General features: G+C 47.3%; 1 protein-coding gene across 2 annotated transcripts; it reads right to left on the reverse strand.

Annotated features, from left to right (window-relative positions):
• Positions 1-2,120: 2,120 nt before the first annotated feature.
• Positions 2,121-7,383, reverse strand: LOC146762695 (uncharacterized). 2 transcript variants are annotated; one of them, XM_085533904.1, is made up of 2 exons: positions 6,033-7,383; positions 2,121-5,990 (listed from the first exon to the last, which is right to left on the reverse strand). In XM_085533904.1, exons 1-2 carry the CDS (start codon positions 6,627-6,629, stop codon positions 3,294-3,296), a joined length of 3,294 nt encoding a protein of 1,097 aa, XP_085390030.1. In that variant the 5' UTR covers positions 6,630-7,383; the 3' UTR covers positions 2,121-3,293. The 2 variants fall into 2 exon arrangements, with proteins under 2 accessions (XP_085390030.1, XP_085390029.1); XM_085533903.1 differs by having other exon boundaries at positions 2,121-4,672; positions 4,709-7,383.
• Between the last annotated feature and the right edge of the window lie 15,609 nt (positions 7,384-22,992).

The following is a 22,992-nucleotide window of genomic DNA, read 5'->3' on the forward strand; positions in this document are numbered from 1 at the left end:
GTTTCCTTAACATTAATCCACTCTATCTTAAGTCCTATACCTAATTGAACTATTCTGTACCTAATTGAAATATTTTCTGAGACTCTACCTATATATCTACAGGAAAATCATTGGCTGAACTCCCCCAACATCAAATTCCCTTGTGGTACACATTGAACATTCCCATTTTTGTCCATCACCCACCATGTGCACCCAGGTCCCTGGGCAAAGACAGTACCCCGGAGAGGTTTGCCCTTTCCAGACGCTGGAAGGACCCAAACTGTTTTTCCCAACACACTCTTTATGTGTACTACAGGAACCTTATCTCCCTCCACGGTACGTAGGGAGCTGGATTGGTTAGGACCATTACGATTACTAGATCCTCGAGTGTTGACCAACCAGGTGGCTTCTGCTAAATGGTTCTCCCAATTTTTATACATTCCGCCACCCATTGCTTTCAACATAGTTTTCAATAACCCATTGAATCGTTCAATCTTACCAGAAGCTGGTGCATGATAGGGAATATGGTAAATCCACTCAATGCCATGATTTTTGGCCCAAGTGGTTACAAGGGAATTTTTAAAATGGGTCCCATTATCTGATTCAATTCTTTCCGGAGTGCCATGCCGCCACAGGATTTGCTTTTCCAACCCTAATATGGTGTTTCGGGCGGTAGCATGGGGTACTGCGTATGTTTCGAGCCACCCAGTGGTTGCCTCCACCATGGTGAGTACATAACGCTTACCATTGCGAGATCGTGGCAAGGTGATATAATCAACCTGCCATGCCTCTCCATATTTATACTTTTGCCATCGCCCTTCCCCCCAAATAGGTTTCATCCTCTTGGCTTGTTTAATTATGGCGCATGTTTCACAATCATGAATAACTTGAGCAATAGCGTCCATAGTTAAGTCCACCCCTCGGTCTCTGGCCCACTTATATGTTGCATCCCTTCCTTGATGACCTGAAGTCTCATGGGCCCACCGAGCTAGGAATAATTCACCCTTGTTCTGCCAGTCCAAGTCTATTTGAGCCACCTCAATTTTGGCAGCTCGATCAACCTGATGGTTATTTTTATGTTCTTCAGTAGCCTTGCTTTTAGGTACATGAGCATCTACATGGCGCACCTTTACAGCAATGTTCCTTATTCGGGCAGAAATGTCTTTCCACAGTTCAGCAGCCCAAACAGGTTTACCCTTTCGTTGCCAATTATCATTTTCCCACTGTTGCAACCACCCCCATAAGGCATTTGCCACCATCCATGAATCAGTATAAAGATGAAGCATTGGCCACCTCTCCCGTTCAGCCACATCTAAAGCCAGCTGAACAGCCTTTACCTCTGCAAATTGACTTGATTCTCCTTTACCTTCAGTGGCCTCTGCAACTTGTCGTGTGGGGCTCCATACAGCAGCTTTCCATCTGCGATGCTTCCCTACAATACGACATGATCCGTCTGTGAATAGGGCAAATTTCTTTTCGTTTTCTGGTAGCTCATTGTATGGTGGTGCCTCTTTAGCACGTGATACCTCTTCTGTAGGTGGTTTTTCAATTTTTTTACTCTCAGGCCAGTCCATGATCACTTCTAGAATTCCAGGACGGCTGAGTTTTCCCATTCGAGCTCGTTGAGTAATTAATGAAATCCACTTACTCCAAGTGGCATCAGTAGCATGATGGGTGGAGGGAACCTGTCCTTTAAACATCCAGTTTATTACTGGCAAGCGAGGTGCTAGAAGAAGCTGAACCTCTGTCCCAACTACTTCAGAAGCAGCCCGAACCCCCTCATACACGGCTAAGATCTCCTTCTCAGTTGGAGTGTAGCGCTCCTCAGACCCTTTATATGCTCGACTCCAAAATCCTAGGGGTCGGCCTCGGGTCTCTCCTGAGGCTCTTTGCCACAAACTCCAGGTGGGACCTTTCTCTCCAGCAGCAGTGTAGAGGATGTTCTTCACATCCTGTCCCGTCCGTACTGGCCCCAAGGCCACGGCACGGGCTATTTCTTGTTTTATCTGCTCAAAAGCCTGCTGCTGCTCAGGACCCCATGAGAAATTATTCTTCTTCCGTGTTACCTGATAGAGAGGGCTCACTATGTGGCTGTAGTTTGGGACATGCATTCTCCAAAAGCCCACTACTCCCAGAAAAGATTGGGTCTCTGTTTTATTTGTGGGCGGAGACATAGCAGTGATTTTGTCAATCACATCTGCTGGGATGTGACGACGTCCATCTTGCCATTTTATACCTAAGAACTGGATTTCCTGGGCAGGCCCCTTCACCTTGCTGCGCTTAATGGCAAAACCAGCTTGCAAAAGAATTTGGATTATCTGTTTCCCTTTCTTGGAAACCTCTGCTGCTGTATGGCCCCACACCACAATGTCATCAATATACTGCAAGTGCTCAGGAGCATTACCCTGTTCCAAAACAGCTTGGATCAATCCATGGCAAATTGTTGGGCTGTGCTTCCACCCCTGGGGTAAACGGTTCCAGGTATACTGAATACCTCTCCAGGTAAAAGCAAACTGTGGCCTACATTTTGCAGCCAATGGGATGGAAAAGAAGGCATTAGCAATATCAATGGTGGCATACCACCTAGCTTCTTTTGACTCCAATTCATACTGGAGTTCTAGCATGTCTGGTACAGCAGCACTTAATGGAGGTGTAACTTCATTCAGGCCACGGTAATCTACCGTCAGCCTCCATTCCCCACTGGTTTTACGCACTGGCCATATGGGGCTATTAAAAGGCGAGTGCGTTTTGCTAATCACTCCCTGATTTTCTAATTGGCGAATTAGCTTTTGAATGGGGAGCAATGAGTCCCTATTGGTGCGGTACTGCCGTCTGTGAACCACTTTGGTGGCAATTGGTACCTCTTGGTCTTTTACCTGGAGCAACCCCACAGCAGAAGGATCATCTGACAGACCAGGTAAAGTTGACAGCTGCTTAACACCATTTGTGTTTACAGCAGCTATCCCAAAGGCCCATCGATACCCCTTGGGATCCTTGAAATATCCCATCCTAAGGTAATCGATTCCCAGTATACATGGAGCCTCTGGACCAGTCACAATAGGGTGCATTCGCCAGTTTTTACCAGTGAGGCTTATTTCGGCCTCCAACATAGTCAATTCTTGGGAACCCCCAGTCACTCCATGGATATAAATTGGTTGTGTCCCTTGGTGACTTGAGGGCATTAGGGTGCATTGTGCACCAGTGTCCACCAAGGCTTTATATTTCTGTGGTCGAGATGTGCCAGGCCACTTAATCCACACAGTCCAGTATACTCTGTTGTCCCTTTCCCCCCCCTGGCTGGGGGCAGGGCCCCTCTATTGTTTACCTCGTTGACTTGCAGCAACTGGAACTCTCCCCCGTTTGGAAGAGTTCACCTTGGTGGTTGTTTTGGATTGTAATTCTTTCACTCGTGCCTGAAGTGCAGAAGTGGATGAGTTATACCACTTCTTTATATCCTCCCCATGATTACTCAAGAAATACAACAAGGCAAAACGTATGGTCTTATCATTGTCGTTTGCTTGAATACGAGGTCGTCTCTTTTTTATGGTTGAGATTTTCGATGATACAGGTCGAGAGGAACTCATGTTGTTTAGCTCTCTCAATAGGCGATCGTGGAAATCCTGGTTTCCATCATCTGGTACCACCGTGGATTCATCTACATCAGGCACATTAGCCAATTTGTCAATAATATCACTTTGTGTTTCCTCCACTTTGTCTAACCTTTCCACTATTTTTTTTCCCATTTGGACAATGGCTGAAGTATAAAGCTTAACTTCTGTAGCGCTTATAAATAATTCAAGCTCCTGAAGTCTGCTAATTAGCTCATTTACAAGGGGCTTTCTTTCCCCTTTGCCATATACCAATGCAAGTGCACTGGCATGCTTTTCTGGAGCTGCCTTTGTAAAGTCACGCCACATTTGTCGTGGAACGTGGACTGCTTCAGGATCATGTAATTGGTTTGGATTGTTACGATTGAACTGGGGGCTGTAGAGCATTTCCACCAGAGCCCTTTCTCTCAAAAATTGGATACCTTTCTCCATATCAGTCCATTTCTTTTTCTCAGGCTCCAAGTCCCGTTTAAAGGGGAATCTATCTCTTACCGCTATCAACATCCGCTTCCAGAGGGTGTAGGACCGACTTTGGCATGTGCCTATACCTCTGTCCACACGTGAGTCCCTGGAAATGCTACCCAGTTGGCGAGCTTCACTGCCATCGAGCCACGCACTGTTGGCACCATTGTCCCAGCAGCGAAGTAACCAAGTGACCATATTTTCTTTTGGCTGACGTGTGAAATCCTTTCTCAGATCTCGAATTTCACTCAGTTTAAAAGATCGATCAATAATGGTCGTAATACTTTGCTCACCTTTTGCTCTATCAAGAGTCCCAGGTGTTGATGTTGGCAGCTGTGTTGATGAGGCTGCCCCATCTATAAGTTTGGACTCGAGAAATTCTCGTAAAGAAAATTTAGCTTTTGGCTCCTCGTCTGACTCTGACCCTGACTCTGACGCTTGTGTTATTTCCTCCAGGCGACCTTCCTCCTTCTTCCTCTCTCCTAACTTTCTCTCTCCTAACTTTCTCTGCTCCTCTGACTTCTTTTCCTCCTCTAACATCTTCTTATACTGCTCTAACAACCTCTGCTCCGCCGACTTCCTCTGGTCTTCTGACTCCTCCTGCTCTCCTGAGTCCCCCTGACCTCCTGAGTCCCCCTGCTCTCCTGAGTCCCCCTGACCTCCTGAGTCCCCCTGCTCTCCTGAGTCCCCCTGCTCTCCTGAGTCCTGCTCTCCTAACTCCCTCCGCTCTTCTAACTCCTTCTGCATTTTCTCTATCTGAGTTGAAACTCGTTTTGTTTTTCGCCCTCTTACAGGGGCAACCAACATTGTATCTGGTGCCCCCGGTGGTTGGTTAAGTTGGAGTACATACGGTTCAGACTTGAGGGTGTCGCATTCTGCCCTGAGGACGTTATAACTAGACTGGAGGGCTTCGTGCTCAGACTGGAGAGCGTTGTGCTTACACAGGAGGGCGCTGCGCGCTGCCCGGAGATTGTCGTACCCGGACTGGAGGTCTTTGTGTTTGGACTGGAGAGTGTCATACTTGGACCGGAGGGCGCTGTGCTCGGACTGGAGAGTGTCGTGCTCGGACCGGAGGGCATCGCGCTCAGTCTGGAGAGTGTCATGCTCGGACCGGAGGGCATCGCGCTCAGTCTGGAGAGTGTCATGCTCGGACCGGAGGGCGCCGTGCTCGGACTGGAGAGCGTCGTGCTCGGACCGGAGGGCGCCGTGCTCGGACTGGAGAGCGTCGTGCTCGGACCGGAGGGCATCGCGCTCAGTCTGGAGAGTGTCATGCTCGGACCGGAGGGCGCTGTACTCGGACTGGAGAGTATCGTGCTCGGACCGGAGGGCGCCGTGCTCGGACTGGAGAGCGTCGTGCTCGGACCGGAGGGTGTCGCAGTTGGATTGGAAGGCATCATACTTGGCCTGGAGGGTGCCGCACTCAGACTGGACGGCGTCATACTTGGACTGGAGAGTGTTGTGCTCGGTCTGGAGGGCATTGTGCTCGGTCCGGAGGGCATCGCGCTCAGTCTGGAGAGTGTTGTACTCGGACCGGAGGGCGCTGTGCTCGGACTGGAGAGTGTCGTGCTCGGACCGGAGGGCGCTGTGCTCGGACTGGAGAGTGTCGTGCTCGGACCGGAGGGCATCGCGCTCGGACTGGAGAGTGTTGAGTTGGGATTGCAGGGAGCTTTTCTCATCCCAAAGTTTTTCTGCGTCAGCTCTAAGATTCTCTTTCTCGTACCAGATTGAGTCTCGTTGGTACAGGAGATCTTTTCTCTCAGCTTCAAAAACTTTTTCTCTCTCTACCTTCTCATCCCAAAGTTTTTCTGCGTCAGCTCTAAGACTCTCTTTCTCGTACCAGATTGAGTCTCGTTGGTACAGGAGATCTTTTCTCTCAGCTTCAAAAGCTTTTTCTCTCTCTACCTTCTCAGCCCAAAGTTTTTCTGCCTCAGCTCTAAGACTCTCCTTCTCGGCCCTGAGACTCTCTCTCTCAGCTTCAAAAACTTCCCTCTCAGGAATGGTATTGACTAAGGCCCAATAAGCATTAGCTAGGCCCAAAATCATTTGTGCCTCCTGAGATCTGCCTGAGCCACAACATTCCTGCCTCAAATATGCAATCAAACTCTCAGGATTCTTCAAGTGTTCAGGAGTGAAGCTCCATAACACTGAAGATGTCTGTCCTTTGAGAATCTCTTCAATTCCCTGCCACTCAGTATTCTCTGGTTCTAGGGAAGACTTCCTCCGGATGTTATAAATCCAGATACTGAGTGAGATTATTACAATAATCAACAGTAAGATCAGGGAGATTAAGAGTGTGGCCCACTGATCATTCAAAAACTGCATAAAGGATTCATAGAAAGAAAGAGGAGCACGCTTAAAAATCACCATTTCTGTATAATTAGTTGCATTAGTTGCTCCCTCTGGAGCTGTATACAGATACGAAGTGAGCATTGCTAACCATGCTTTCAATCCATTATACAATTGTATAGCTCCATAAGAAAAAGTGGCTAGCTTAAACATGGCCCAATATGTTCGGAGCGTCTCAAAAAAGGAACCAATGGCACACAGTCCCTGGTAAAACAAATTTAGTAGAGAAAACATTTTTTTTCCCTCCAATAGAGAGAAAAAAGTAAAAGAAAACAAAGCTCAGCAGTGTTTATAAAATATACCGGAGTATTGGCAGTCCGCCTGGACTTTCAAGGTCAAGCTCGCAGGTGCAGAATCGCAAACACGAGATAGCTCCTTAACAGGGAAAAAAACTCGTAGCTCTGTTAAAAGCTAAAAGAGCAACAGAAGAAAACACAGAAAAAACAGCAACTCAATTTGCCCGCATTCTCCACCAAAATCTGTCACGGTTTGAACTAAAATCCACCTGCGTCCGTGACAGGGGGCCGTAGGCCCCGGAGGGGCCCTAGGCCGAAAGGGAAAAAATTAATTAGGAAAAGAAAACAGCGGCAACGATCTAAGGAGGCACACTTATTTACTAAATACTATATCGAAATACAGGATAACACAATATAATACAATATAATTGAAATTGAGCTAACGAATCAAGCAAAATAGGAGAGAGAATGAGTCCCGTAACCGAGAGGCCTACTGTGAATCTAGGCGAACGGCTGAAGGCTCCCACACACTCCCCTGAACGCCAGAACTCGAAAGACGACAGTCTGTTCTGCGACAGAGTTAATATAGAGTCCAGGTCCCGTGACCTATCGTGTTGTTCCCTGGGAGATGTAGTCTTCTTCTGATAAGTTGCAGATTCAGTAAAATTATTCATGCTTAATATGATGTTATGATGTGGAATACTGATAGCAAAAATTACAAAATTACTAAACCATGACAAGAGCCTAAATGTAACTCATAGTCTTGAAGTCTACTAACCAGTTCATTCACAAGGGGTCTCCTTGCCCCTCTGCCTTACATTGCTGCAAGTGTACTGGCATGCTTTTCTTATGCAGTCTTTGTAAATGTACGCCACATATTTCGTGTACACTGGATTGTCTCAGGATCATGTAGTTTGTCTGGGTCATTATAGATGAAGTGGGGGCTGTGTAGCATTTCCACCACAGCACTTGCTCTCAAAAATTGGATACCTTTCTCCATATCAGTCCACTTCTTTTTCTCAGGCATCAAGTCATCCTTGAAGGGATATCTTTCTTTTACGGCTAACAACATCCGCTTCCAGAGGGTGTAGGACTGATCATGGCATGTGCCAGTACCTCTGTCCACAGCTGAGTCCCTGGCAAGGCCACCCAGTTGGCGAGCTTCTCTGCCATCGAGCCACAAACTGCTAGCCCCATTGTCCCAACATCAAAGTAACCAAGTGATAATAGGCTCCTTTGGGTGGTGTGTGAAGTCCTTTCTTAGATCCCGAATTTCACTCAGTTTTTAAGATCGACATTGGCTGTCCTCCAGTCTTCAGGCACCTCCTCAGTTCTCCAAGACCTCTGAAAGATTACAGAGAGCGGCTCAGCAATGACCTCCGCCAGCTCTCTCAGCACCCGTGGATGCACCCCATCAAGTCCCATGGATTTATGGACCTTAATGTTTCCTAGGCACTCACGGACCACCTCTTCCCTGACTAAAGGGAAATATCCCATTGCCCAGACTCTCTCATTAACCTCCAGGGTTGTTGTAGAACGGCGGGAGAAAAGCAAACGACCACACCTGTCATTGACATATGATCAGCTAATCTCGTTTATTCCTTGGCTGCTTATACATTTATAATACGGATAATTCGCTCATACATAGTGCAAAAGCGGAGCTCATCATTGGTTCCCAATTACATACCATCGCCAAGTATCTTTGCAGCTTGTTGTTATCATCCTGAAAATTACTCCCTTGCTGAGTTCACAAAATCATGGCTAGTTTCTCACCATCACAGGGCATCCTGTTGTTCTTGCTGTCCTTGCAGGTGGTATGGCTGCTTGTTTAGCTGCACTGTGTTTATGACCCTTCTCAGCTAACCAGCTGTAAATAACACTCTCTACACAGGGTCTGGGATTCCTGAGGGAGAGCCTTTTCACTAAAGACAGATGCAAAGAAGGCGTTCAGTATTTCTGCCTTCTCAGCATCCCCCGTTACCAGAACGCCCCCCTCACTTAGTATGGGGCCTACATTCTCCCTAGCCTTCCTTTTGCTGTTAACATACTTTAAAAAGCCATTTTTATTATCCTTTATCACCTTAGTTAGATTCAACTCCAGGTGGGCTTTAGCCTTCCTTGTCGCATCTCTGCAGTCCCTGACTACATTCTTATATTCTTCCCAAGTGGTCAGACCCTTTTTCCACATATCATGAACTTTCTTCTTTCCTTGGAGCTTCCACATGAGCTCCTTGCTCATCCATGCGGGTCTCCTGGCACCTTTTCCTGATTTCTTAGTCACAGGGACGCACCGATCCTGAGCTTGGAAGAAGAGCTGTTTAAATGCTAACCAGCTCTCACAGGCCCCCTTGCCTTCTAATACCCTGGCCCACGGGATAGCCCCAAGTAGGTCCCGGAAGAGATCAAAATTGGCTCTCCTAAAGTCCAGGGTAGCAATCCTACTTTTTGCTTTGCTTCTTCCACTCAAGGTCTTGAACTCCACCATCTTGTTGTCACTACAACCCAAGCTGCCCCTGACCTTTACTTCCTTAACAAGTCCTTCCTTGTTGGTGAGAATAAGGTCCAGTAACACCTCACCCTGTGTCGGTTCCTCGACCACCTGCATTAGAAAGTTGTCTGCAACGCACTGCAAGAATTGTCTGGACTGTGCATGCCTGGCCGTGTTGGTTGTCCGGCAAATATCTGGATAGTTGAAGTCCCCCATAAGTACCAGTGCCCGGGGAGTGTAATGCTACTTCCAATTGCTTACGGAAGGCCTCATCAACCTCCTCCTCCTGAGCAGGGGGCCTGTAGTACACACCCACAACAGTGTCACCCTTACCAGACTGCCCCTTGATTCTCACCCACAAGCTCTCCACTGATACATTACTCTCCCCCAGGCGGAGTTCAATACATTCTAGCTGCTCTCTCACATAAAGAGCAACTCCACCACCCTGCCTTGCCAGCCGATCTTTCCTAAAAAGCACATAGCCCTCCATGACAACATTCCAGTCATATGACCTGTCCCACCACGTCTCCGTGATCGCAATGAGATCATGGCCACGCGACCACATGCAGAACTCCAGTTCTTCCTTTTTGTTACCCATGTTGTGTGTGTTAGTACACAGGCACTTGAGAGAAGTAGCATCTCCCCACCCCTCTCCATGCCTTTGAACTCCATTTCCTCTACCCATCAAGCTCTGTTTTAAGTCTCGAACTGCCGCCTCAGACCCAGCGGCCCTCATTTTGTCCCCCTCCCCCTTCATACCTAGTTTAAACACCTGTCAATAAATCCCAACAGTTCCTCGGCTAGAACCCTCCTACCCCTTGGAGACAGTCCACTTCCATCTGCAACCGTCATGCCAGGTGCCGAGTAAATTGCCCCATGATCAAAAAACCCAAAACTCCTATGTCTGCACCAACTCTTCAGCCCAACTCAGTATCCTTCCCTGCCACTGAAGGTACAGATGCAATAACCACTTGCACACCTGTTCTTTCAACTATCCTCCCCAGTCCCCTGAAATCATCTTTGATAGCCTTCAGGCTTTTCTTACCAACTTCTTCACTGCCAGCCTGAACTATCAGTAGGGGATAATAGTCAGAAAGGCAGATCAGACTGGGAAGTTTCCCAGCAATGTCCCTGACCCGTGCCCCAGGGAGGCAGCATACCTCCCTGCGGGTAGGGTTGGGCTGGCATATAGGGCCTTCTTTTCCTCGCAGAAGGGAGTCACCTATGAATACTACCCTTCTATCCTTCTGTGTGGAGGAAGTCTTGAGGCACGGGTGTGTCCGCTTCCCCTGAGGCACACTCACAGGTGGGCCTCCCTCCACATCCACACTCACCTCTCCCTCGGGTTTGTCATGATTTTGTAATTTTGCTATCAGTATTCAACATCATAACATAATGTAAAGCATGGATAATTTAACCGAATGTGCAGCTGACAGAAGAAGAGTACATATCCCAGAGAACATCACGGTCAGGGATAAGTCACAGGACTCGGACACTATATAATCTCACTTCGGGGCTGGACTCGCTCTCTTGAATCCTCGGAGCCAGGGGGGAGCGTGTGGGAGCCTTCCAGCCGTTTTGCCTAGAGCTACAGTAGGCCTCTCAGTTTTGGGACTCACTCTCTCTCCTATTTTGCTTGATTCGTTAGCCTTAATTTCAATTATATTTTATTATATTGTGTTATCCTGTATTTCGATATAGTATTTAGTAAATAAGTGTGCCTCCTTAGATTGCTGCCGCTGTTTTCTTTTCTATCTTTCCTTTTTTCCCTTTCCTTTTTGGGCCAGCAGCCCTGCAGGCCAGCTGTCACCCTGTCACGGGCTCAGGTAGATTTTCGGTTAACCCGTGACAGATTTTGGTGGAGAATGTGGGCAACGAGCAGCTGTTTTTCTGCTATTCTTTTAGCTTTTTTCAGAGAGTTTTTGTTAGTGAGCTATCTGAGGTTTACGTTTCTGCACCTGAGAGCTTGAACTTGAAAGTCCGGGCGGAATGCCAGTACCCCGGGATATTTGTAAACTTTGAGCTTTGCTATCTTGCTACTGAAAAAAAGAGAGAAGAAAAAAAATGTTCTTACTTGAATCCTTTATGCAGTTTTTGAATGCCCAGTTGACCACACTGTCAGTCTTGTCAATCTCCCTGAACTTACTGTTGGTTATTTTATTAATCTCACTCAGTATCTGGACCTATAATATTTGGAGGAAGTCTTCCCCAGAACCAGAGAATACTGAGTGGCAGGGAGTGTGGTGAGGCTTTGAAGAAACTTATAAAAGACAGACATCTTCAGTGTCATGGAGCTTTACTCCTGAACACTTGAAGAATCCCAAGAGCTTGATCACATGTTTGAGGCAGGAATGTTATGGCTCAGGCAGATCGCAGGAGACACAAATGATTTGGTGCCTGGCTAATGCTTATCGGGCATTATTCAATACCATTCCAGAGAGAGAAAAAGGTTTTGAAGCTGAGAGACTCTCAGAGCTGAGATGGAGAGTCTCAGAGCTGAGAGAAATGACCTCCTATATCAGCGTGACACCCTCCGGTCCAAACTTGATGCCCTCTGGTCCAGGAAAGATACACCCCAGTCCGAGCACGACGCCCTCCAGTCTGGGCACGACGCTCTCCAGTCCGAATGTGATGCCCTCCAGTCCGTGTGCAATATCCTCCAGTTCGAGTGTAAGAACCTCCGGTCAGAGCGAGGCCCCTCCCCGAGCCCATGCAGGGCAGCCGGCAGCAGAGCAGCGCAGCCCTGAGTGGACGACACCTGTCTCAGCACTCCCGGTGGGTCTGTTCTGTATCTGGATGGGGTCGGTGCGCTTCCGGGCTGAGCGGGCGTCCACCGCTATGGCTGCGGGGCAGGAGGCCACGCTGCCCACGGTCTGGCCAGCTGGAGGCCCAGCCGTACGGTGTCACGGGTTACTTAGATTTACCTATGCCCGTGACAGGGGAAGCCACCCCGTGGGCCCCCCCCCGGGGCCCGGAAAGGAGGGGGAAAAAGGGGAGTGGGATAAAACAGCGACAATCTAAGGAGGAAAAACTTATTTTACTAAATATGATATCGAAATACAAGATAACACAATATAATATAATTGAGGCTAACAAATCGAACGAAACAGAGAGAGAGAGTCCAGAACAAGAGAATGCTGACTGGCAGGGAATATGGAAAGGTTTAGGAGAAATCTTAGAAGCATGGGGACCCACAGTGTCGTGGGTTTTCACTCTTGAACACCTAAGGGACCCTGAGAAATTAAGTGAGTATTTGGGTCAGAGATCTAAGGAGGTAAACCTTATTTGGGGTTTGGCTTATGCATACCGTGCTCTATATCGTACTATTTTGGGGACAGAGAGTTTCCGATCTGAGATTCAAGCCAAAAAAGAAAAATCCCAAGTCAACGTTGATCAGTTGAACAACGCTGATCTGTTGAATTCTGAACAGGAGGCACCAGTAACAATATCAGTTGCCCCTGTGGAAGGCAAGAAATGGAAACAGGTGTCCACGTGTCTAGAACGAAAAGAAGGAGAAGCAGAGGAGGAGCAAGGAACAACAGTATGATTGCACCACGTGTTTCCATGCGGCACTACCTATGTGACCGCGGAGAAGACATGAGGAAGTGGCATGACCAGCCTACTCCTGTACTACGAGCACAGGAGAGAGAACTACACAACAGACCAACCACCAGTAGAGCTGCTCCAGTTATCACAGGTAACCAACAGAGGGGCCCTGCCCTCAGTCAGGGGAGGGAAAGGGATAATAGAGTTTTTTGGACTGTGTGGATTCTATGGCCTGGCACATCAGAACCACAGGAATATAAGGCACTGGTGGATACCGGTGCACAGTGCACCCTAATGCCCTCCAGTCATGAAGGGACAGAATCAATCCATATTTCTGGAGTGACTGGGGGCTCTCAAGAATTGACTGTGTTGGAGGCTGAAATAAGCCTCACTGGTAAAGACCGGCAAAAACATCCTATTGTGACTGGCCCAGGGGCTCCGTGTGTACTTACACGGCGCCTCCGGTGGCGCAGTGGTAAGAATGCCGCTTGCAACACTGGAGGCCCAGGTTCGAATCCCCTCTGTGGCACAAGTGGTAGAAGTGCCACTCTGTTACACAGGAGGCTCGAATCCCGGGGGTTGGACTCGATGATCTCTAAGGTCCCTTCCAACCCGCACGAGACTGTGATACTTAGTATTGATTACCTCAGAAGGGGGCATTTCAAGGATCTGAGGAGGTATCAATGGGCCTTTGGAATAGCTGCTGTAGATATGGACAACATTAAGCAGCTGTCTGTTTTGCCTGGCCTGTCAGAGGACCCATCTGTTGTGGGGCTGCTACGAGTAAAAGAGCAGCAGGTACCGATTGACACAAAGATGGTACACAGGCGGCAGTACCGCACCAACAGGGATTCCTTGCTCCCCATTCATGATTTGATTCACCAGCTGGAGAATCAGGAAGTGATTGGCAAAACTTACTCACCTTTTAACAGCCCCATATGGCCAGTGTGTAAAGCCAGTGAAGCCCGCACCCCTAAGTGCATCATATTTGATATTGCTGTGACTCCTGGGTTGTACAACATTGTTTTTCCCCATTTGTGCTAAAGTCAGACTTACAGTTTTTTTAATCAGTCAATATTGTTGGACCCTTAGCTTTAGTTTTATTAAATTTCTTGCCAGAGTAACCTGGCAGGTAAAAGAATTTCTGCATTCCTACTTACCTTGTATTTAGTTAATCCAAAAAAACGGAAACCTTTTCTTGTTGGGCAGTAGCTTCTACTACTGTTACAAAACCATATGTGAGTAGTAAGAAGCACCCATATCCACCAGAAAATAAATCTCTTTATCCTACTTCCCTAGATGCAATTTCCTGCTGCAGTTTGCACACTGATTTCTTTCCAGTGGGGCGGAGCCCTCCTTGGGTACTTCAAGCCCCCACTCCCCCCACCTCTCCCTGAGGGGATCTCTGGGTCCTACGGCCCTATTCTAGCACCACAACAGTAACAGCTGTTATTATCACCAATTCCCTTACTATCTGTTTGTCAATCAGTTTTGTTTTGTTTGCATATCGTTCACCTCTTTTCAGTCCTGATATCCTTGTTATACCTTGCCAGTCCTTGCCTTCTTCAGCCTGTGTCTGTCCCAAACTTTCTCACTTTCCAAACTCTCATCATTACATAAACTACTAACATCCTATTTCATTTTCATCCCTTTCTCTCCAGAGGTGACCAGTGCTAACACTGGAATTTCAGGTTTCCCAGACCTCTGCACATGAAGGCTGTTCTCACTTCCAGTGCCCTGTCCTCTCCACCTCCCCCTTTTCCACCTCCCCCTTTGTGGTTTACAACAGCAGTCTCTGTTTGGCTCTCTCTCTCTCTCTAAGAGACCTTGTTGGGGGAGGGGGGGGGGGGGAGGGGGGGGGCGGGGCGGGAACAGTGCAGGGGGGTTGCTCTCATACCAATGCACCATCAAAGGAGTTTGTCTCATTCCTTCAGAACCGACAGATCAAACAATACAGTTTTTCAGTTTCCACAAACACCCTTAGTACCATATAAATTTCCTTTAGCAATCCATAGCATTCAGTTCCTTGGGCTGTTCCACCCTTATTTTTATGGCCTTATTTCATATTTTTCTTGATTCTCAATTTCATCTTTATCCCCTAGTTTTAAATCAGTATTCATAAAAAGGGGTACTGTCGTCCAGGTTCTCTCTTCCCCTGTTATGTTTAAGGCCTCATTTATTTGAGTCCTGACACCTTATGGGCCAGCAGTGAATGAGCTGCCCCTGTATCAACTAAAACCACAACTTCCTCCCCCTCAGGTCCCACTTTTATATTTACCAGGGGCTCCTGGTGGGACCAAAATTTTGAAAGCCCCGGAAATTGATCTAAGTGTTTTGCTACTCTTAGTCTTATTTAATTGATCCTCAATTAAAGATTTTATTTTCTTCTTAAAATTTCTAATTTCTCCACTTGTGATTGGGGAGTTTACATAGCATATTTGTCCTTGTCCCATTGGGACCTCCCATAAGGGGCACACTGAGGTGCTGGTACAGCTAGTGTCTGGGAAAGGAAAGTTTTTGATGCCCCTTTCACATAATTTTAATTCTCTCCTGAGCCCAGCATGTCCCCCCTTTTCTGTGAAATGACCCTATGTGCTTTACCATTTTCTCATACTGGGGCAGTGCCTGTCTCCCTTTGTGCTTCATTGGGGTTATATGGGGGGGGGGGGGGGGGGGGGGGGGAGATTCTCAGGAGGGTCCCATTGATTTGTTCCTTTTTCTAATTCCTCTCCTGTGGGAATACAAGAAAAGCTGTTCAGAGCAGCAGCTGTGGAGCAAGATAAACAGCATGAGAACCAAGGACACCTCTGCAAGGAGAAGAAGTCTCACAGCTCTGATTGGATATGTGCCTGCATGGACAGTTGAAAAGTGTTTTGTAGAATGCTTTGTTGACATGTAAAGGTGTTTGGGAAAGTTGTAAGGGTGGATGGGAAAGTTAGAAAATAACAACTTGTGAAGGTATATAAGGGATGTGAGAACTTGTAATAAATGATTTGGATCGTTCACATCTGAGTCCGTGCCTGAGACGCTGCAAATGGCGCCCACTGCGTGGAGCAAATCAACCCGCGGCTGAGCGAGCCCGGTCCGGCAGCGTCGCCCGACTGAACTTCGGAGAGACTGTTTCGCGCGCGCCCGCACCGTTCTGCAGGACAGAAGGTGAGCAGTCGGGAACTATGGGGAGCTCACTAACGAGGGAGCAACGAGTACATCTCGAAGTATTGCGGTCAGTGTTACTGTATCAGGATGAGACTGTGTCTACTTCAGCATTAGCTACTCTTCTTAAATGGATAAGCAAAAATGTCCCTGAATTTCCGAAAACTGGGTTCTCTCTCGATGGAGAACTTTGGGACAAAATTGGCTCAAAACTCTACGAGGCTTCTCTCGCTAAAGACAGAACGGCTGCTAAGCTGTTGTCCGTTTGGAGCCGGATAATGGAAAGGGATTAAGCAATCACGACGGGAAAGAATTTCTTCAGACCATTCCCTGCCGCCCCCCGTCCCACCCCCGCCGCTGCCTCTCGCTGCGGGAAGCGGCCCGTGCCCGGATCCGACTGGCGGCTCCGACCCACCCCCGATTCCGGGAGACAAAAAGCCGCAAACCCCCCACCTCGCGCTCCCGCCGTTCGCTCCTCCCCCGACGTTCGCCGCGTTGCCGCCCTCTACGGCGCCCCCGCCCTCCGCTCCGCCCACGACGCTCGCCGCGCCCCCGCCCTCTACTCCGCCCACGTCGTTCTCTGCGCCTCCGCCCTCCGCCCCCCCCACGTCGTGCGCTGGTGAGTCTGTGCAGCCGGCGTGTAAAGTGGTTAAAGACACGGACGGATCGAAACCAGGGGATCGTTGTGACCCTGGTCCAGTGTATCCGGAAGGCGAATCGGGCGCATTTCCTCCTGATGATAATTTGAAGGGAGCAGGAACGACAAATTTCCCTACAGCGTACTGTGGTGTCTTAGAGCAGTGCAGAAAAGAAGCAATATTAAGGGGTGATGCTGACACGTTGCAAGCCTTTCCTGTGTTGCAAGGCCTTTGACATGGTCCCCCATCACATCCTCATCTCCAAATTGGAGGGAGGTGGATTTGATGGGTGGACAACTAGATGGATAAGCAATTGGTTGAAAGGCCGCAGAGGGTGGTGGTCAATGGCTCTATGTCCAGGTGGAGGCCGGTAACGAGCGGCGTCCCTCAAGGGTCTGTCTTGGGACCGGTGCTCTTTAACATCTTTATTAATGACATCGATGAGGGAATGGAGTGCACCCTCGGCAAGTTTGCTGATGACACCAAGCTGAGTGGTGCAGTCGATACGGTGGAGGGAACGGATGCCATTCAGAGGGACCTTGACAGGCTGGAAAGCTGGGCTTGGGTGAACCTAATGTGGTTCAACACGGCAAAGTGCAAGGTTTTGCACTTGGGCCGGAAGAACACCAGGCACCTGTACAGGCTGGGAGGAGTTGTTCTTGAGAGCAGCTCGGCTAAAAAAGACCTAGGGGTCCTGATAGATGAGAAACTTAACATGAGCCAGCAGTGCGCTCTGGCAGCCCGGAAAGCAAATGGGATCCTGGGCTCCATCAGGAGAGGGGTGGTCAGCAGGGATAGGGAGGTGATCGTCCCTCTCTACTCTGCTCTTGTGAGGCCCCATCTGGAGTACTGTGTCCAGGTGTGGAGCCCTCAGTACAAAAAAGATATGGAGATTTTGGAAAGGGTCCAGAGGAGGGCCACAAAGATGATCAGGGGGCTGGAGCACCTCCCCTATGAGGACAGGCTGAGGGAGTTGGGTTTGTTCAGCCTGGAGAAGAGAAGGTTGCGGGGTGACCTCATTGCAGCCTTTCAATACCTGAAGGGAACTTACTCCCAGGAGGGGAGTAAACTCTTCGAAAGGGCTGATAATAGCAGGACTAGGGGAAATGGTTTTAAATTGAAGGAGGGAAGATTTAGGTTGGATGTTAGGTAGGGGAAAGTTCTTTACTAGAAGGGTGGTTAGGTCCTGGAACAGGCTGCCCAGTGAGGTTGTGGATGCCCCGTCCTTGGAGGTGTTCAAGACCAGGCTGGACGGGGCCCTGGGCAACCTGATCTAGTAAATGTGTATGTTTGGTGGCCCTGCTAGGCAGGGGGGTTGGAACTACATGATCCTTGAGGTCCCTTCCAACCCGGGTAGTTCTGTGATTCTGTGATTCTGTGATTCTGTGAATCAGGTCCCCCATTGGGAATCCCTGCCTTATGAGGCAGTGAAAGAGCTAAGGAAGTCAGTGAGAACGTACGGAGTTCAGTCAGCCTTTACATACAATCTTTTGGTTGCAATCGGTGATAGTTATGTTATGACTCCTCATGACTGGAAAAGTGTGTTACGAATGATCCTCTCTCCCATGCAATACACCGTGTTCATGACTGAATACCGGGAACAGGCTGCCGTCCAGGCCTTGAATAATTTGAACAACCTAAATCATATTGGCCTAGAGGAACTCATGGGGGAGGGGGCCCGGGCAACACCTCAAGCACAGGCACAGCTGGACAGGCAATGCCTGGAGCAAGTTAAGACTTTGGTGTTGCGTGCTGTCCATCGGGTTCCTGATATTAATTCACCTGATGCTTCATTTATTTCAATTAGGCAAGGGGCTACTGAGCCTTACATTAAATTTCTTGACCGTTTACAAAATTAATTAGAGAGACAAGTAGAAAATGAAGCCGCCAGAAATGTCTTGCTTAAGCAATTAGCAGTAGAAAACGCAAATGCAGACTGTTGAAAGGTTTTACAGTCCCTAAAGAATGCAGACCCATCAATTACTGACTTGATTAAAGCCTGTCAAGATGTAGGCACAGAAAGTCATAAAATGGCCCTGCTAGCAGATTCATTGGCAACCCAACTTGATGCAGGGACGGCTCAAAAAGTAAAGTGTTACAATTGTGGGGAACCAGGTCATGTCCAAAGGGACTGTAAAAAGCCCAAGCGAGCAAGTAAAAATGCTTCTGCTGTTCCAACTCGACCCTGTCCACGGTGCAGGAGGGGACTACACTGGGCGAGAGACTGCGGATCCAAACTCCCTGTTGCTGCACAGCCCTGCGATCTGCCGGGAAACGGCAAGAAGAGCGCGAGACCGCGCGCTATGACAGCAAATACGGTCCCGACTCAGCCAGATGCTGTCTGGCTAGCTCACTCAGACCAGCCACCGTTGGCAGCGCAGGAATGGATTTGTCCACTGCCCAGTCAGTGACGCTGACTGATAGCACCATGACTCTTGTTCCAACAGGGGTAATGGGACCCCTTGGGGACGGGCGTAGCACCCTCATGTTAGGATGTTCTTCTGTTACAAGGATGGGACTTTTTGTTTTACCTGGAGTTATAGATGCTGACCATACCGGGGAAATTAAGATAATGGCATGGACACCCTCCCCCCCCCCCCCCCCCCGTTTTATTCCAAAAGGCCAGAAAATAGCACAATTAGTCCCTTTTCATTCTATGACCAAACCTGGTATTAGAGATCGAACCGGTGGATTTGGGAGCACAGATAAACCTGTTGTGCTATGGACCACACAAGTGTCAAAAGACAAACCATTATTACCATGCTTAGTAAATGGCAGACAGTTATTAGGACTAGTGGATACTGGAGCTGATGTTACCATCATTAAGTCCAGTGATTGGCCCTCTGAGTGGCCACTAAGAGATCCTAATTCTGCTATTGTGGGGGTTGTGGGCCTACAGCAGCCAAAACAAAGTGCCCGAATTTTATCTTTTGAAGGGCCTGATGGTCGCATTGCTCACGCTGCTCCTTACATTTTGCCAATTCCCTGTACTTTGTGGGGTCATGATCTCTTAAGTCAGTGGGGTATGATTTTGCAGACAAATTTTCAGTGAGGGTCATTGATCGGCAGCAACCTATATCCTTAGCTTGAAAAACAGAACAACCTATTTGGGTAGATCAGTGGCCCTTAAAAAGAGAAAAGTTGCTGCACTTACATGAGTTAGTTCAAGAACAGCTAGCTGCTGGTCACATAGTGCCTACTACCAGCCCTTGGAATACTCCGGTTTTTGTTATCCTCAAGAAGAGTGGAAAATGGAGACTTTTACAGGACTTGCGTGCTGTCAATGCAGTAATTGAGCCTATGGGAGCGTTGCAGCCTGGCCTTCCTTCACCCTCAGTGTTACCTTCGGATTGGTTTATGGCAGTCATTGATTTGAAAGACTGTTTTTTTACCATTCGGCTTCATCCAAAAGATGCACCACGATTCACTTTCTCAGTGCCCTCCATCAACCTACAAAGCCCTGCTCAGCGGTATCATTGGACAGTGTTACCACAAGGAATGCTTAATAGTCCAACGATATGTCAATTGACTGTAGCAAATGCATTACAACCAGTACGAAAGGCTAGACCTCATGTCCTTATTTATCATTACATGGATGATATTTTAATAGCAGCAGAACAAGAAGAGGGTCTAAAGGATGCTTTACTGCTCGTCCGGGAGGCAGTCCAATCTATTGGCTTACAAATAGCAGAAGAAAAAGTGCAACTTAGTTCTCCATGGAAATATTTAGGATGGAAAATTGCATCTCACACTATCCAGCCACAAATCCTCAAAATAGTACCTCACATACGGACATTTAACGATCTGCAAAAGTTATTAGGAACCATCAATTGGTTGCGGCCACTTTTGGGAATTACTACTCAAGAGCTGCATCCTTTATTCAAACTACTGAAAAGAGACCCAGATCTAACTTCTAAAAGACAGTTAACACCAGAAGCACGACAATGCTTAGACTCTGTAATAACATCAGTGCAAAATCGATATAGCCATCGTGTTTGTTTATCACTTCCAGTACATCTCATAATAATATCCAACTTCTATCAGCCATGTGGCTTGTTATGTCAATGGGATACCTCAAGATAGGATCCTCTCATTATCCTCGAATGGGTATTTTTACCTCATACATTTTCAAAAACTATTACATCACGAGTGGAAATGTTTGCTATGCTAATACAGCGAGTTCGACATTGTCTACAAATTCTACGAGCTCTTGACCCTGATTGCATATACGTACCCGCTACTAAAAAAGATTTAGATTGGATGCTTGCACAGTCACTTGCTTTTCAGGCTGCTATGGCAGACTATACCGGACAATTGTCCATCCATCCTCCCAAACATCAGTTACTACATAATTTGGCTGATATCCCCCTTGCTACTAATACTTTACTTCCACATGTTCCAATACTTAATGCTGTTACTGTATTTGCACATGGCTCCGGCAAGACACCCCAAGCAGTGGTTCTCTGGCGTGCGACTGCTACACGATGGCAGTCAGACGTACATGTTGTTGATGAATCACCTCAAGTTGTAGAACTCGCTGCAGTAGCTCAAGCTTTCCAAATTTTTTCAGACCAAAAGCTTAATATAATAACTGACTCTTTGTATGTTACAGGTATCATTCAGCGGATTGAAGGATCCTTTCTTAAGGAAGTTAATAATCCGGTTTTGTTTGTACAGCTCAAGCGAGTCTTGCATTTTATTTCTCACCGTACTCTTCCTTATTTTATTATGCACATTCAATCGCATACTACATTGCCTGGTCCTTTAACTGATGGCAACCGTAAGGCTGATCAAGCCACAGTCGCTTTTGCTACTCCTCAATTATTTGAGCAAGCACGACTCTCCCATCAATTTTTCCATCAGAGCAGGAGAGCCTTACAAAAACAATTCCAACTGACAGTGGATCAAGCCCATAACATTATTCTAACATGCCCAGACTGCCAGGCAATTGCCCCTTTGCCTCAAACTGGGACAAATCCACGTGGAACAGCCCCTCTTCAACTCTGGCAGACAGATGTCACTCACGTTCCTGAATTTGGCTGTCTAAAATACGTACATGTGATGATAGATACTCATTCTTCTTACATATTTGCCACAGCACATATAGGTTAATGCAGTTGCGACGCCCGTAAACACTGGTTATCTGCTTATGCTGCTATGGGAATCCCTCATACTATAAAAACAGATAATGGGCCCGCCTATACCTCTAAGGCCACTCGAACTTTCCTTCAAGAATGGGGGGTTAGACATATTACAGGCATCCCTCATTCTCCCACTGGACAAGCTATCATTGAGAGTACTCATCAAACACTGAAATCTGTTCTTAATAAACAAAAAAGGGGGAATACGGGAGACACACACAAGAAAGATTATGTAAGGCTTTGTTTGTGCTGAATTTTTTGAATCGTGATCATACAAATACAACTCGTGTGGATCATCATTTTGGGGCCTCCCCAGTGCTCAAGGAACGGCCAATGGTTAACATTCGAAATATGGCCACAGGGCACTGGGAAGGTCGCTTACCATTGATAACCTGGGGTCATGGATATGCTTGTGTTTCTACAAGGACTGGCCCTACATGGGTTCCAGCAAGATATGTTCGGCCTCATCTCAAGGCAGAAAATAACATCCAGCCTTAATAATGATTGTGATTATACGCCTTTTACTTCATTGATATTGCTTTGTAATTTGTTGTATTGCAAATAATAATTTTAGTAGTGGTAGGACATAGTGGGTAACTCTTCCACATTACTGGTACAAATTTAAGAATTAGAATTATTAAGCATTATTTAGATTATTGTGTCTTTCCTATTTTGGCAGTAGATCGAATTTAAGTTAAATAGGATTTGATGTTACCAATGCTAGAAACTATGGGAATAGCTCTTTTAATGTATTAGTAATGTTCAGTTATGATTTTATTAGCCTATCAACTAGCTTCTTCTTAGTTTGTAAAAACAAGACCCTGGAAAAGAATCCTGGACAAAGGAATGATTCTTAAACATAAAAATTATTAACTCTTTTTCATCTCACTAATTGGGATTTTCAAAATATGACCATGCATCAATTGAAACAAAGGTGCTTGCTAAAAGAGCTAACCTCGGCAATTTATTCTGTTTTGCAAGCAGGTGTTCCACTTGGTCTCTGTACTACGCACTGGCCATGCGGATGCAGTGTACAAATGGAAAAAACCATTCAGACCCTGAGTAGGATAAGAGCAAGAGAGAATCCGTGGTGTGTGAGAAAGGGAAAGTGCACCTTGAAGCAGGGGATGCCCTGCTGGCGCTGCCTATCGCATCCACCGCCAACATGATCCTTCTCTCTCTTTTTCTGCAGTTTTCTGCCTCTCCAGGGACAATAAGTAATAATGTGCTAGCTTAGGGAGTATTCGCTTCATGCTAACGGGATGGTCTAAAATGTATAACACGAAATTGAAGTCTTTTCTAACCCATTTCAGATTTACACAGAATTGGATTATCAGGGATTCTTTTCCAGGTTGTAGGAACTTAGGCTGCAGGCAAAATGCGTCTGATATTTTA

This window comes from Coturnix japonica, chromosome 1 (assembly GCF_054131305.1).
Source record: "Coturnix japonica strain WE chromosome 1, WE-NBRP24, whole genome shotgun sequence".
Taxonomy (NCBI): Eukaryota; Metazoa; Chordata; class Aves; order Galliformes; family Phasianidae; genus Coturnix; species Coturnix japonica.